Source organism: Centroberyx affinis, unplaced genomic scaffold (genome assembly GCF_046629955.1).
Source record: "Centroberyx affinis isolate AG114_WGS23_722 - 3 ecotype Tasmania unplaced genomic scaffold, CSIRO-AGI_Caff_v1 ptg004862l_1, whole genome shotgun sequence".
In the NCBI taxonomy this organism is placed as follows: Eukaryota; Metazoa; Chordata; class Actinopteri; order Beryciformes; family Berycidae; genus Centroberyx; species Centroberyx affinis.
Genome location: NW_027282378.1, coordinates 2534 through 16302, shown reverse-complemented (window position 1 = coordinate 16302; position 13769 = coordinate 2534). Strand labels below are relative to the sequence as shown.

The 13769-nt window shown below is 41.9% G+C and overlaps 1 protein-coding gene across 1 annotated transcript in view; it reads right to left on the bottom strand.

Moving 5' to 3' along the window:
* Positions 1-13283, bottom strand: part of LOC139666197 (contactin-associated protein-like 2) — a gene marked incomplete at its 3' end in the record, with an annotated part of 58514 nt that extends 45231 nt beyond the window's left edge. Inside the window, exons 1-5 of the mRNA XM_071545328.1 lie at positions 13212-13283; positions 10617-10764; positions 2225-2277; positions 1286-1436; positions 253-437 (exon numbers count right to left, since the gene is read on the bottom strand). Coding sequence (XP_071401429.1) covers positions 253-437; positions 1286-1436; positions 2225-2277; positions 10617-10764; positions 13212-13283 — 609 coding nt within the window. The remainder of the gene's footprint in view (positions 1-252; positions 438-1285; positions 1437-2224; positions 2278-10616; positions 10765-13211) is intronic.
* Between the last annotated feature and the right edge of the window lie 486 nt (positions 13284-13769).

The following is a 13769-nucleotide window of genomic DNA, read 5'->3' as shown; positions in this document are numbered from 1 at the left end:
GATCTTTAGAATGAGATCGCAAAACTGCAAGTGGAACCAGCAGAAGAGAGAGGCAGAAAGACAGAAACAGACAGATGGATGGAGTATAAAGAAAGAAATGCAAACATGCTTATATGTGCTTGTGCATATTTCCCTATCACCTCCTTTTTGTGCGTGTGTGTGTCTGGATTTGTGTGTTTTCAGCTGCCTGCTTTTCTGTGCTCCTCACATCCCCGGTGTGTGTGTGTACAGTAAATCCATTTTGCCCCTCACCTCGTAGTCCAGATCGAGGTGGTCGAACTCTCCGTTGGTCCTGAAGTGCTGAGTGTGTCTGTCCAAGGTGAAGTTGACGTTGCGACGGTAGCGTTCGATCACCACTGAGTGCCAGTGGTGGTCGTCCAATAGGCTGCCAGTAGTCACAGAGGTATGGCCCAGGATGGAGCCATACTGGTTACTGCCTGTAATTAACAAATAATATGAATAATCACAATAATATTAGGATATTTCAGTCAGTGTCCATCGAGTGGCTGTTTCCGGAAACACAGAGAACACATCAGATGCTGTAATTGATATAGGTGTTAACATTATCTGTGCTTGACCTATTCAAACAAATAAAAGAAATGAAAAAACATAATAACGATATACGATATATGAAGGAATGTTTTTAATAGGAAATAAATAGTAGGGAGAAAAAAAAACATGCTTAAGCTGTATACATTTCAATCTTGAAGCTCTGTCACAGAGGCATGATGATTCAGAGGTGGACTGATCACTCAGATCCTTGTTTACTTACTAGCTTTATTTCAGACCCTTGATCTTATTTGCCACAACCATGTACATGTAGTACATGGTTGTGCCTCAGAGTAATTTAAAGCCAAGTGGAGTCACAGCTGATTTATTTTAGACAGAATGAAATACAAAAACGATTAAAAGAGAACATGAAAACTAGATTGTATTGTGATGTTTATGGCCTTCAGATGTCTAGAAGTCATTGCACAGTAAGAATTTCTGTGAAAAAGACTACATTATATAATAGATTATAATATCCATCTGTCCAAATACTTTTGGCACACTGAAAAGGGGGACCAGGACCAAATGAGCTGAAGATTTGTCCTGCTCATCCGATATGACTGAAAATCTTTTGAAATTAAAGATTCTTCACTTTAATCTGATTGTCATTCCGTCACTGTACATTAAAAATAGCTCAAACATGGGCGTTGCTCATTGATCTCTGTCCTCTGTGGCTGAGCATTTTCCAACCGTGTGTGTGTGTGTGTGTGTGTGTGTGTGCATGTGCGTTGCCCACCCAGGTTAATCTGCAGCAGCAGCTTGGCCTTGCGGAGCTCCAGGGTGATGTAGTCTCCCTGCTGGCCCTCCCCGTGGAGGATGATGCCCTCGCTCTCCGACGTCTTGAACTTCAGCGCGATCACGTCCTTAATGATCTTCATCTTCTTCACCTGCACAAGTGTGACCAAACGCCATGAACCCTGCAGGCTCATTTCACTTCACAGGAGACCCATTCTCAAGCAGAAAAGGTTTGATCAAAATGAACTGTTTGATTCTACAAAAACTTATGATTCAAACTAAATAAATTATTGATGCCTATTATGTAATATACCATTTTAAAGCTCTGATTACAAAGATCAATAATCTATGAAGTCATGTGTTTCGCAAGTTTGATAATCCTCTGACTTGTGAAATGTGACACAATACAAGGACTATCTGATAGCATTTAAACAATTCTAGCAATATGTGTGAAAATGTGTGTAAAAGTCAACTGTCTTGACACATAAGTTTAAGAATGAAATACTGTATCATTGGTGATTTGCCAACTGACGAACATCATTTTTAATTCCATTTAATACCATATTTGTGTGCTTGTGCCTTTATGTAGAAGATGCAGGCCTTGTCGTTAAATGTTTGCTGTTTAACTTTGACAGAGAAAAATAGAGATCAACTTTTCAATTTTCACCTTGTAAGTTATTAAAAAATAACCTTTAGCTTCAACTGTAAGGACTTAGAAATAGAAGCAATTAAAAGTTTCATGCTGGATCTATATACTCTATATATACTAAATACTGAAATTAATCATATTATTTCTCATGCCTGTGAAAGTGGTGAAGGCTTCCTGCTATTTGTCTATTTTGAAGCTCTCACCAACTGCATAAGAGACCTAATTAAAACTGATTATACTGTCTATAATTATAGTCTATAAAAATACATATCAAAATAGCAAATGCAGTACCTTAAAACGATATGAGATTACACCCTGTCCATCAAAGTTGATCACGTCCGCCCCTAAGAAAGAAAGACAGTAGGAGAAACAGAGCGAAAGCCAGAGATAGAGACACACAAACAGGGAGAGAATGAAAAGAGAGCAAAAGAGAAAGACAGACAGAAAGAGAGTGAGTGAGAAAAAGAGAGATGGTGACAGTGAGAGACAGAGAGAGAGAGAGAGAGCAAGCGGGAGAGGGATTAGTGATAAATTGAGATTGCAGATAAGGAGAAGTCATGTGCAGGTTGGCCAGCGAAGCGAACTGGAGGGTGTGGAGAAGATGGAAGATAAAAATCAATACAAAAGGAAAATAAATCAAGACTCTCATCCCAAAGTGACATATCCATTATTTTAACCCTTTGATGCACAGGCTACTGGAAGCTCTCTGTCAAGACTGGATCAGAAATGACCCGTATTAGAATCAATGTTTTATTTTAATAATAATAATAATGGCATGGTATATTCATCATTTTGCACAAAATAATGATTTGATATTTGTCATTATTTAACATATTTTTTTAAATGTGTAGATACCTATTATGAAAAAAACAAAAATGTCAACATCACATTTTCATGTAAAACTAGGAACATTATGTCATTTATCAATCTATGAATAGATTTAGGAACATTAAACTAGCAAGCCATAGGCTGGTAGTGATAACTTATGTACTTATATGTTATATTGCCATGCTAAAAATATCATGGCAAGAATCTAACGTTGAGAAAACAGTAGAAACACAGGTTGGAAAGCTATGCATAAATGATTCAGGAATGTAAGTAAATGGCCAATATCAGAATTGGCTATCTCCTGTTCTGCTAATGCAGGCTACATTAGCTAGAAGTTGCTATTCTATGCCTACATATGCTATAGTGAATCTAAATTAATGTATAGGCCTAAGCAGGTTGCCTTGGGTCTTCTTTACTTATGTTGTTTATGTGATGTTGTCATCAGCGTAACTTAGATGTTGGGAATTCTTGTAAATTGTAAATATACAATTGATATACTGATACTTTACGCTGTTGGTCAGCTTCACAGACAGACAGCTAGTTTTCATCAGTAAAATCTTTTTTGGCTAAACTGGATATGCAGCAATTGAGAATGAAACCTTTCATCTTAAAAAGGAGGAGGGAAGAGTGGAGAGTGGAGCATGTAGGCTACAGGAGATCTAAAGAGGAGAAATAAAATACAGTGCTTGAGTCGCTCCTCAATCTCAGTATTATCACCCCAACTGTTCGAGTGGTTAGTGGAGAGGAGTGTGTGTGTGTGTGTGTGTGTGTGTGTGAGATTGGTTAGAGTGGGCAGAGGAGAAACGTGTACAGGAGAGGGTCAGATGAGAGAACTTGGGAATGATCGGATCATCTTATACACAGACACACACACATGCACAGACACACTGTCTCTCACTCTTTCATGCTCTGTTGCTTTCTCACATACAAGCCTATACAGTACACACGCACGCACGCACGCACCGCACGCACTCACACACACACACACACACACACACACACACACACACACACACACAGAACCTGTCCTTTCATGATAAAACTCGAAAGAGGAGGGGAGGGAGGAAATTACATCTACTCCCTTTGTTCTAACTTCAGTGCTTCTGAAATGATCCCACGCTGCCTCTCACAGGTAGAAATACATGTCTTTCCATCTCTTTCACTCCCTTACCTCCTTCTCTTGCTCTCTCCCTCTCTCTTCTTCCTCTCCCTCCTTCTTATGTCTCTCTCCATCACTCCCCCTTGCTGTCCCTCCCTTCTCTTTTCTTTCTCTTCTCTACAGCTTCCCCTCTTTCCCCTTCTTCTATCACTCTCTCTCTCTCTCTCTCTCTCCCCCCCCCCCCCTCTCCCTCTCATCATCTCCTTCTGTCATGTTTATGGTCCAAACAGTGGTGGTAGATGACATTTTTCCAATTGTTTTGTGAGATATTGCAGATCTAGGTGTGCTACACAGAAAGGGGGCTGCCAGCTCCGCCGAGTGCTCGCTGTCAGGAGGGAAACTTCATGGAGGATGGAGGGCTTTTCTACCACCAGCAGAGAGAGTGAGAGAGAGAGAGAGAGAGAGAGAGAGAGAGAGAGAGAGAGAGAGAGAGAGAGGGAGGAGTATGACTTTTTGGTCTCCAGCCAGGACAGCTGTGACGGCGCACACTCAAGATGGCTGAGATTTCTCGGACGAGAGCCTGACCCAGATGGCGTTTTTCCACCAGAGATGTGAAGCGACGGAGAGGGACAGAGATGGACCGGGAGGGAGGGAGGCTAGATGTGGAGCACTGCGTGACAGAGAATAACTAGCATCTCCAACTCAGGGAGAGTCCCAGCTATTACTCATCAGAGGCTGTAAGCTAGAACTGGATGTCAGCACATAATGTCAACAGATGGGACGTACCATGCTGCTCTGTGGTGGGGGTGTTAGCTGCATAGGTGAACATTTTTATGGCTTCAACATAATAATATAATGTCAGTAGAAATATTTATACCCATTTTCATCAATATCTTGTGTGTGTGACTTCTGTAATTTTTTATAACTTCGGTACAGTAAGGTGTAAACTTTTGCTACACTACCAGTCAAAAGTTTGGACATATACATTTTTCTTTATTTTTACTATTTTTCACATTTTAGAATAATAGTAAAGACATCAAAGCTATGAAATAACACAAATGGAATTATGCAGTGCTCAAAACAAATCAAAACTTCACTAGTTATATTTGTCTATAAGATATTTTAGATCAAAATGGCTTTAAGATAATGAAAAACATAGTGCATTAAATCTTTTCAAACTGATGTGATTGCAGTTGACAATAAAGTTTGTGATTGAACTGATAATGATCACATCATATTCATAATCATTCTCCACTTGACATGAAAAAAAACCTGACGTATTACACATGTTATGTTGCGTTTGAGTCTATAGTGAGCATTTTGGAAAATTGCTTGACTGTAAAGTTTATTTCTTTTGACTGTATTGTAAGAGGGCAAGGGTGTGTGTTTGTTGTCTGTGTGTGTGTGTGTGTGTGTGTGTATGTGTCTTAACTTGAATCAAAGACAAAAGGGAGAACGTCTCACTCTCTCAAGCATATTGTATGGCATGTTTTCCCCCCACTTGCAGCCCCCCTGAGGCTTAAAGCTGCAAAGTTGTTGTTTTGGTTTTCGTACTGTTTCATCTCTGGTCTCGCTACAGCAACAGATGATATCCACAAAGAAAATCTACATAAATACATTTCTTAGACTCAACAGATGATTATGGTGATAGATTATTTTGACAACAGATTTACAAAGCATACTGTCAGTATAAATAGGCCACAGGTTGAAGTCAGATATTATGATACGCTTGCGTTCTTTTGAAAATCTACTTGTATGCGGGTGATTGCATTTGTATAGAAAATTTAATTTGCACACCCTCTCTCTTTCTTTCTTTCTCACTCCCCTTTAAGTCTCTCTCCCCCTTTTTCTCACACACTGACTCTTCTGTTTCCTTCCTCATCTATGAAATAATTGATTTTCTGTTGATCCTGTGTTAATCAAAATGGAAATGAGCATGTTAATGCCACAGCACGGTGGATCACGACTCCTTCATAGCCTCTATCTCTGACACACACACACACGCATACACACACACACACACACACACACACACAAGCAGACACGCACACACATACACACACACACAGTCTTATATTACACAGTTCTGGATGAGTCATAATATGGTATTGCATCTAATTATCATACGTTTTCAAAACCCAGAATTAGCGTCTGAAACCTACATATTTGGTGATTACACTGGGAACATAACATCTATATTTATCTGCCTCCTTCTCCTCCTCCTCCTACTACTTCTCTTTATTGCTCTCATCCTCTTTCTTCCTCCTTCCTCGTTGCGTCTTTATCTCGCCGCCTCTTTCCTCTGTCTTTCTCGAACACTGTACTTCCTCCCTCCCTTATCTTTCCGCATGGGAAGCATGGATAAAAATTTAGGCAAAGTTGATTGTAAGAGAGTTGGAGAGTTGGCGAGTGAGGGATGGGCGGATGAATAGATGGATATATGAGTTCTCATTTTCTGAGTGAATGGCGAAGATAGGAGCAGTGACAGCATAATCATGAGAAAGCACTGCGGGCTTTCAAACACAGCTGACAGACAACTCTGAATGATGATGCACCAGGCCAAGGGGAGTGAGTGTGTAGGTGTGTGTGTGTGTCTGTGTGAGTGTTTGTGTTCTATCACTGGTTTCCCTGAGAGTAATCGTAAGCATGTGTTTGCCTGATTGTGTATTTATTACGTGTCTCGTCTGACACACGTCAAGGCGTGGCAAGCAATATTCATATTTGTCAGAAACATAAACACAGCGGGTCGAGCCATCTTGCTCTGTCATTACTCTAAAATGGCCCAGGAACAGCACAGCACTCTGTTAACAGTATTGCTTTTTACCTCAGACACTATCTACCCATCGGCCTATCTCTTTCTTTGAATGGCAGAATACCATGGAAATTAAGGAAACTTGCTCTTTTCCAAACTGCTTCCATACATTCACACCTGGGCATTATAACCGCCACCTCCTGCTGACCGCTGAGCAGCTCCACTGCAGCAGTTGGGGGTTAAGTGCCTTGCTCAAGGGCACTTCAGCAGTGGTTGTTATTACTGAGGCAGGAGAGAGTACAAATCACTGTCTGCCCAGATTTTCCTAGAATTCTCTAAGATTTAGGCTAACGCTGCCGCTGTGTGTGTTGGGGGATTTTGGAGTTTACCTTCTCTCTCTCTCTCTCTCTCTCTCTCTCTCTCTCTCTACAGTAAATGTGAGGGCTGAAAGGGAAATTTATATGGAAGAAAAATAGAGATTTATGTAATCTGCACACAAATACATTGTTGGTATCCTGCAGAAACCTTGAATATCCAGTTTTGACTTTTTTAATTACATGGCACCTGTCATCCCAGTGCACAAATTTGAAAAAAATAAAAAATAAATAAATCTGCATTGCAGCATGTGAAAAATACATGGACAACAATGAATAAATTCACCTGAAGAGATGACATTTTCACTGCACAAATCTCCTATAGGACACGTTTGGAAGGGGATTACTGTCAGCATAGATTGTATTTGAATAAGCCCTTTTACAGGAGTGTTCTAAATACCATAGCACCCATGCATGACACCCTGTTGGAAGACCACTAATCTCACATTGCCAGACCTCTGTCTCAAACTAAAGGAGGTCTGGAGAACTTCTCGTCAGAAAATGTTGGATAACGAGACCTCGTGGAGCCAGAGGCAGCCATTTGATTGCCTCCCGGTTTGAAAACACATCCCAAAAGCTGAATGGTCTGAAAATGTTACAATTTATGCATGTATTACATAACCTGACATCATTAACTACCTAGTCTTTAATGGCCTGAGCCCTTGCACCATGGAGGACCTGAAAGCCGCTAAAAGTTTGCAGGCATACTGGGTTTTCACATCTGGATGGGCCAGACAACCAAATGTGGTGATCGGGAGTGGAATAATATTTTGTCAGCAAGGGTAAATATTTGTTGTGCTGCTCTGCTTTCAACAAGCTAACATTAGCTATCAAAGTGAGCGTGCTGCTAGCTTAGCTGAAAGTCTAACAAAGGCATGCCAGTGTTAGCTAGACAATTTAGCTTCAATCCACTTTACCAGTTCTATGGGTAAATGTAACTGTCAACACTTCAACAAGTGTTTCAGTTAAGTTACTTCTTTATGTGTCCATCTTGCTGTCACAGACAAATTATGTTTACAAGTGACCTTACGTGACAGCCAACTCTGCTGTTGTGTATGCTAGCAATCATTCAGACATTTCTTTCTCTAAAATTGAGTAACATTTCTTGTTGACTCTTAACTCTTACTGGCCTTATATTTAAATATTTAGAAAGCTATTCTTAGTGAAAATTACTCACCGGATATGAAATGATCTGACACCCTGTACTGACTGCTACCTGCCTGATTGATTGAGAGTATCCATCGTCATCTTGTTTTTTCTGATAATTGTTTTCTCTTTCATGTGCGCCAATTTTTGGAAGTCTACAAAATGCCTTCTTCTTGGCCGTTTTGTCTGCCTAATTTGAGCAGGCAACCATACTAGAGGTCTGCACGGGCCTGGAAGTTAAGCCTGAGCCCAGCCCGAATCCACAACGTTCAGGCCTGACCCGAAACTCAGCCCGACTCTAATGCAACATTTGAAGCCCAAACCCGACCTGAAACCGGAAATCAAAATGTTCCCATTTAAAAGTCATAGCCTCGTGGTCTGTCTATTTTTTGGTCATTCTATTTTCTTTTCAGTAACAGAAATTAAAAAATTAAAAACAAATGGTGATTTGATTTTCATTTCAAAATCCACAAATGTTTTCCTGGTCAGAAACGGCAGATACTACAACATTTATAAAGGACTTGATTTTCCCTTTATCATTTGTAAAACAGAAAATGAAATAGTAAAACAAAAATTTTGGTACTGTAGCCGCTGCGCGTCTTTCAGCACCAGAAGTGACAGAGCGGAAAGGAGTGGAGAGAGAGAGAGTGGCGCTTCACAGCGCTCAGCAGACGGAGGGGGGGGGGCGGGCTGTGTGTGCCCAGCCTGTGTGACACAGAGCTTCAGGAGAAAGCCAGGAGCATAAAACATTGTGTTTTTTTCCACGCATTAAAAAATAAAACAACCGAGCCCGACCCGACCTGACCCGAGCCTGAATTATTCATTTAAAAACCAAGCCCTACACGGCCAATACCCGACATACAGTCTCGGGTCCCGTCGGGTTCGGGTCGGGTTGCGGACCTCTAAACCATACAACAAAAGTTGACCATAGTGTTCGAGTGTTGACAGCAGCATGTCGGACTAGACTGTGGTCTCCCAACATGGCCACTAGGGGTTCTGTAATGCTTCTGCATTCAAATACTCTCAAATTCAGTTTTCTCAATTCAGACTGAGCTCTCTGACACGCACATGTAAGGAAAGCAAAAACAATGTTGGAGAGCATACTGGTACCACTACTACTAGTTTTCACAAGCTAGTTGAAGATTTGTCCTTGCCTCATGTCTCAATTTGAACTAAAAGAGGAAACACGTCAGACAGCGTATGTCCTCAATTGGCCACAGTGGCTGATGAAAATGAACTGGCTACAGTAACAAGCTGACATTATCTAAACACAAAAGTGATCAGTGTATCATGGTGAAATAATCAGTTCCCAGTCAAAGTTTGTTTGTTAGTGCAGTAGTGTTTGTGTGTGAGGGGAGGGGTATTGTGTATAGACTTGGATGTAGGCTGGATGTCTGTGTTTTTGTTGCGGTCAGTGTGGGTGTGTGTGTGTGCGAGCGCGCGCGTGTGTGGGTTGGTGTGTGTGTGCTGCGTGCGCCACATCTTGTTGTAAGTCCTTATCTCCACTGGCTTGATTTTCTTTCAACATGGGAGAGAAATGAGACAAGGGAAATATAATCAAAGGGCTCAGGACTGACTGGAATGCAATATGCTCATGTACACACACACACACACACACACACACTCGCATGCACACACTGAGACTGCTCAAAGACAGACACAACACACAGACACACATACATAAACACAGACATATCCACACACGCAGTGTAATTGCATCTCTGGAATGAAAGATGTACGTGTGTCACTTATAACAGTAATTTATGCAGAGCCTTAATTGAAAATTGTTATCAAAATCAATTTGGCAGCCTTTAATAGGATGAGAGCTAAGAGGCTGCAAGAGAGTCAGTTCCCTGGATGATACATTCGTTAGAGAATGAGAGACAGTGTGTGTGTATGTGTCTGCCTATCTATGAGTGTGTACTGTATATTTATGCACACATTGTGTGTTTATGTGTTTGCCTGTGTGTGTGCATGTGTACGTCTATGCATGTTTGCACATCACTTCCATCTTCATTTGATTCCTATATAAAATTAGCTCATAATGATGGAATACCCACCGTGACTTGATTGGAGCTGACAAACCATCATTAGACTCTCCCTATGGATCCGTAATTGTAATATTTTTACAGTATGAACAGGCTGAGTGTGAGTGTGTGTGTGTGTGTGTGTGTGTGTGTGTGTGTGTGTGTGGAGGGCTAATATCATCGACTACTTTTTGACACAAGCCACTGAGTGGCTAAAATTATTAATATGTAAATGAATAGCACTATCTTAATCTTGTGATATGATTGTTTTAATAATTAATGTCTGAAGATTACAAGTGAGGCTGTGTGTGTGTATGTGAAAGAGAAATAAAAAGAGAGATAGAAGAATAGAAATGTAGCAAGTGGGCCAAATTTGCGAGACCGTGTTTGTCTGTGTGTGTGTGTGTGTGTGTGTGTGTGTGTGTGTGTGTGTGTGTGTGTGTGTGTGTGCACTCACAGTAGGAGCAGCCGTAGACTTCAATGCGCAGACCAATGCGTCCCTCCTCACTCCAGTCCAGTGGGACTAGCCTCAGGAAGCGGGCTACGATTCCCTGCTGCAGCTCATGGCGAACCGCACTCTCCGAGTTGGAGTTCCCTGAGAAGGCCTGCAGACACAAACGAACACACACACACAGACACACACACACACACACACACACACACACGCACACACACACACAATGAAGTTAAATACTGCAAAAGCCACAAGCCTGCAGTGAAACAAACCCTGGGACTTGGAGCATGAGTATTTGTTCCGCTCACCACATCCTGCCCTACAGGTGTACACACACTAAACATACAAAATAATTATGAGTCTACATATTTAATGCGCCTGTTATAAGACGAGCTCACTGCAGGGGATTTGAAGAGGAAATTGCAGAATCTATTATACACGTACATGTAATATTAGTCATATTAGCGCTGTGTTCTGCACCTACAGTGCTACAGTAGACTAGAGGATCACACTGAACTATAGCAGATTAGAGACTGTGTGGGTTCTGAAATCCCAACCTCTAGAAAACAATACAGTCAAAAGTCTAAGGGCCGACACAGTGAGCTAAATTTCTCAGGCATACACTCATCTGAACACAGCATGTCTCAGTAAAAAGGTCCAATGCCTGTTTTGCTTTTTTACTTAACCACACTGTTATCTGGATTTCACTTCCAAAAAAGAATATGAGGCAAAATATCCAACTGTCAGCTTCCTGCATTCCTTGCACCTTCAGAGAGCAAGATATGAACAACAATCCATCTTGGGGCAGGAGCGACAACACAGCAGAGATTCACTGTTACACAGTGAATTAAAAATCGGACTTTTATGATGCTGATGTGAGTACTTGAGCGGGATTTTCTGCCATGCCCTCTTTTGAGAAAAAAAATTATTCCAGTCGTATTCTCCTGTTCTTTACTGAGAGGTGGTGCACTCTCATAGGATGAATACTTGAGAAACTTGAGACATCAATGTAAAGGTCTCGACTGACTGCGTGTCCGTGGGGTGGTGGGGAAGAGAGTCGTGACAAAGGAGACGCCCACACACACACACACACACACACACTGCTTGCAATGCTCAGCTATTTTGCAACCTTTCAACCCTAGGTTTTCATCTTGGTACTGCTTCTGCCGATCAATGACATCACCTCCTGGCATAGAACTCAGATTACAAATTACACTATACAATCCCAAAGTACATCAGCATTAGCTACAGCAGACACCTGATAAAGACACAGGGCTGAAACATTGTGAAATAGTTGAAAATATAGTTGGAGGCATTGCTTAAGCATTCCTTGTAAGCTACTAGACTCCAGCGCCTGCTAAACATTTTCTTTGGGATATGTGTATTTTTCTCCTATTAGTCACAAGGTGGGAAAGAGAGATGGAATGGAGTCGACATCTGTTTCACAGCATAGCATGGAGTTGGTGCTAGTTGGAAAAACAGCATCGACAGTTTTCCCAGCAAGTGCACTAGTTTATGTAACCCCTCCTCCTCTCCTCTCCTCTCCTTTCCTCACCTCCCCTTTCCTCTCCTCTCCTCTCCTTTCCTCTCATCTCCTCTCTCTTGACCTGGCAAGTGACAGACAGAACCACTACCCACTCACTAATCCACCTTGCCGCGCTCCTTCAACTATTCTCACTCCTCAAACACACACACACACATACACACACACATACACACACCACCGCCCTGTGTTATCCTAGATAAGTGCTGAAGTGGGCAGGGGTGGGCAGTAGATGAGTGGGGAGGGAAAAAAAGAAGTACTCAGCCGGCTTTGAGCTGACTCTTCAGTGACCCAAGCATGTACCCCTGAAGATATGCTATCTACAAAGGAGAAGATGGTCAACGGTTCACACCAGGCTCACACCTACTGGAGCTGCACTGGAGCAAGGGAGTGGACACCTCCTCTGCGCCTCCCTTCCCCTCTCTCTTTTTCCATCTTGATTTATCCAGGAAAGGTTAAGTGAGCACACATGCACTTTTTTTCATTAGAGCCCCGCTTCATGTTCAGACAGTTGTACATGTTGTCATCTGGGAGAAGTCCGGTACTCAGTGCACAGTGCTGTCGGAAGCTCCGCTGGAGTTGGGGGTTAAGTGCCTCACTCAAGGGCACCTGAACAGTAGCTGCTGCTTTTTGAGGGAGGGAGAGAGAGGCAACTCATTCACCCAACTCAGCATGTGAAAAATACACGGACAGCAATAAAAACTGCTTGTGAGAAAACAGAGCAATACACAACTTTTCCTATAGCAGCTAATATCATTATCAGTGGTAGTTTTTGAGCGTGGGGAGAGCATTTCTTAAGTGCATTTTACTGTCGAACATAATGTAAACGTAAAGTAAGTAAGTAATGTAAATCACGAATGTAAACAATGTGGCAGCACTTTCATTTAAGTTTTTATACTTCTGCGTTGATGTGTACGTAGCATGTTGTTGAAATCCCGTACAGAGGGTGGCAGTGTTTTTAAAAAAATCATATCGCACCAAAATGAAACATAGAAGAAGAGGGAGAGAGAGGAACAGGAAAGCAGACGTGAGGACAATCACCGGTAAAAACGAACACGGACGCGATTATAGCAACGCAGCTGGGATGTGTTGGAGCAGTTGGAGCTTGAAGAGTTGGATGCCGTCATGATCGCCCACTCTGATCAACCAATCAGAGTGCGCGACTCCGCGTGTCAAATAGCGTCAGTTTACGTGCAGAAACGCTGTTTTCATTAAAGTATAAAATGCGCTTTAGTTAAATTCCTCCCCCATATTTTCTTTGCGGGTCCAAGATTTGAATTGCCAACTTTCCATTCACAAGCGCTATTAACGCTCTGGGCTAGCACCACCCTGTGGAGCTGTTGTTTTCTGTCTCTTCCTCATCTCATCTCTCTCTCCTCTATTCCGGTTGTATTTGGCTCAATCCTCTTGCCTGTCCTGTGCTCTCTATTCCATGTCTGTCCTCTACTATTCTATATCCAAAATGCCTGTGGTACTGGCTTAGGATTTAAGGCGCACAAACACACAAACACACATCTGCACACACACACACACACACGCACACACACACACACACACAGACACACACCACCACCCGTCCTTCTTGCCTTTTAAACCTTTCTGCAACTTTAAAA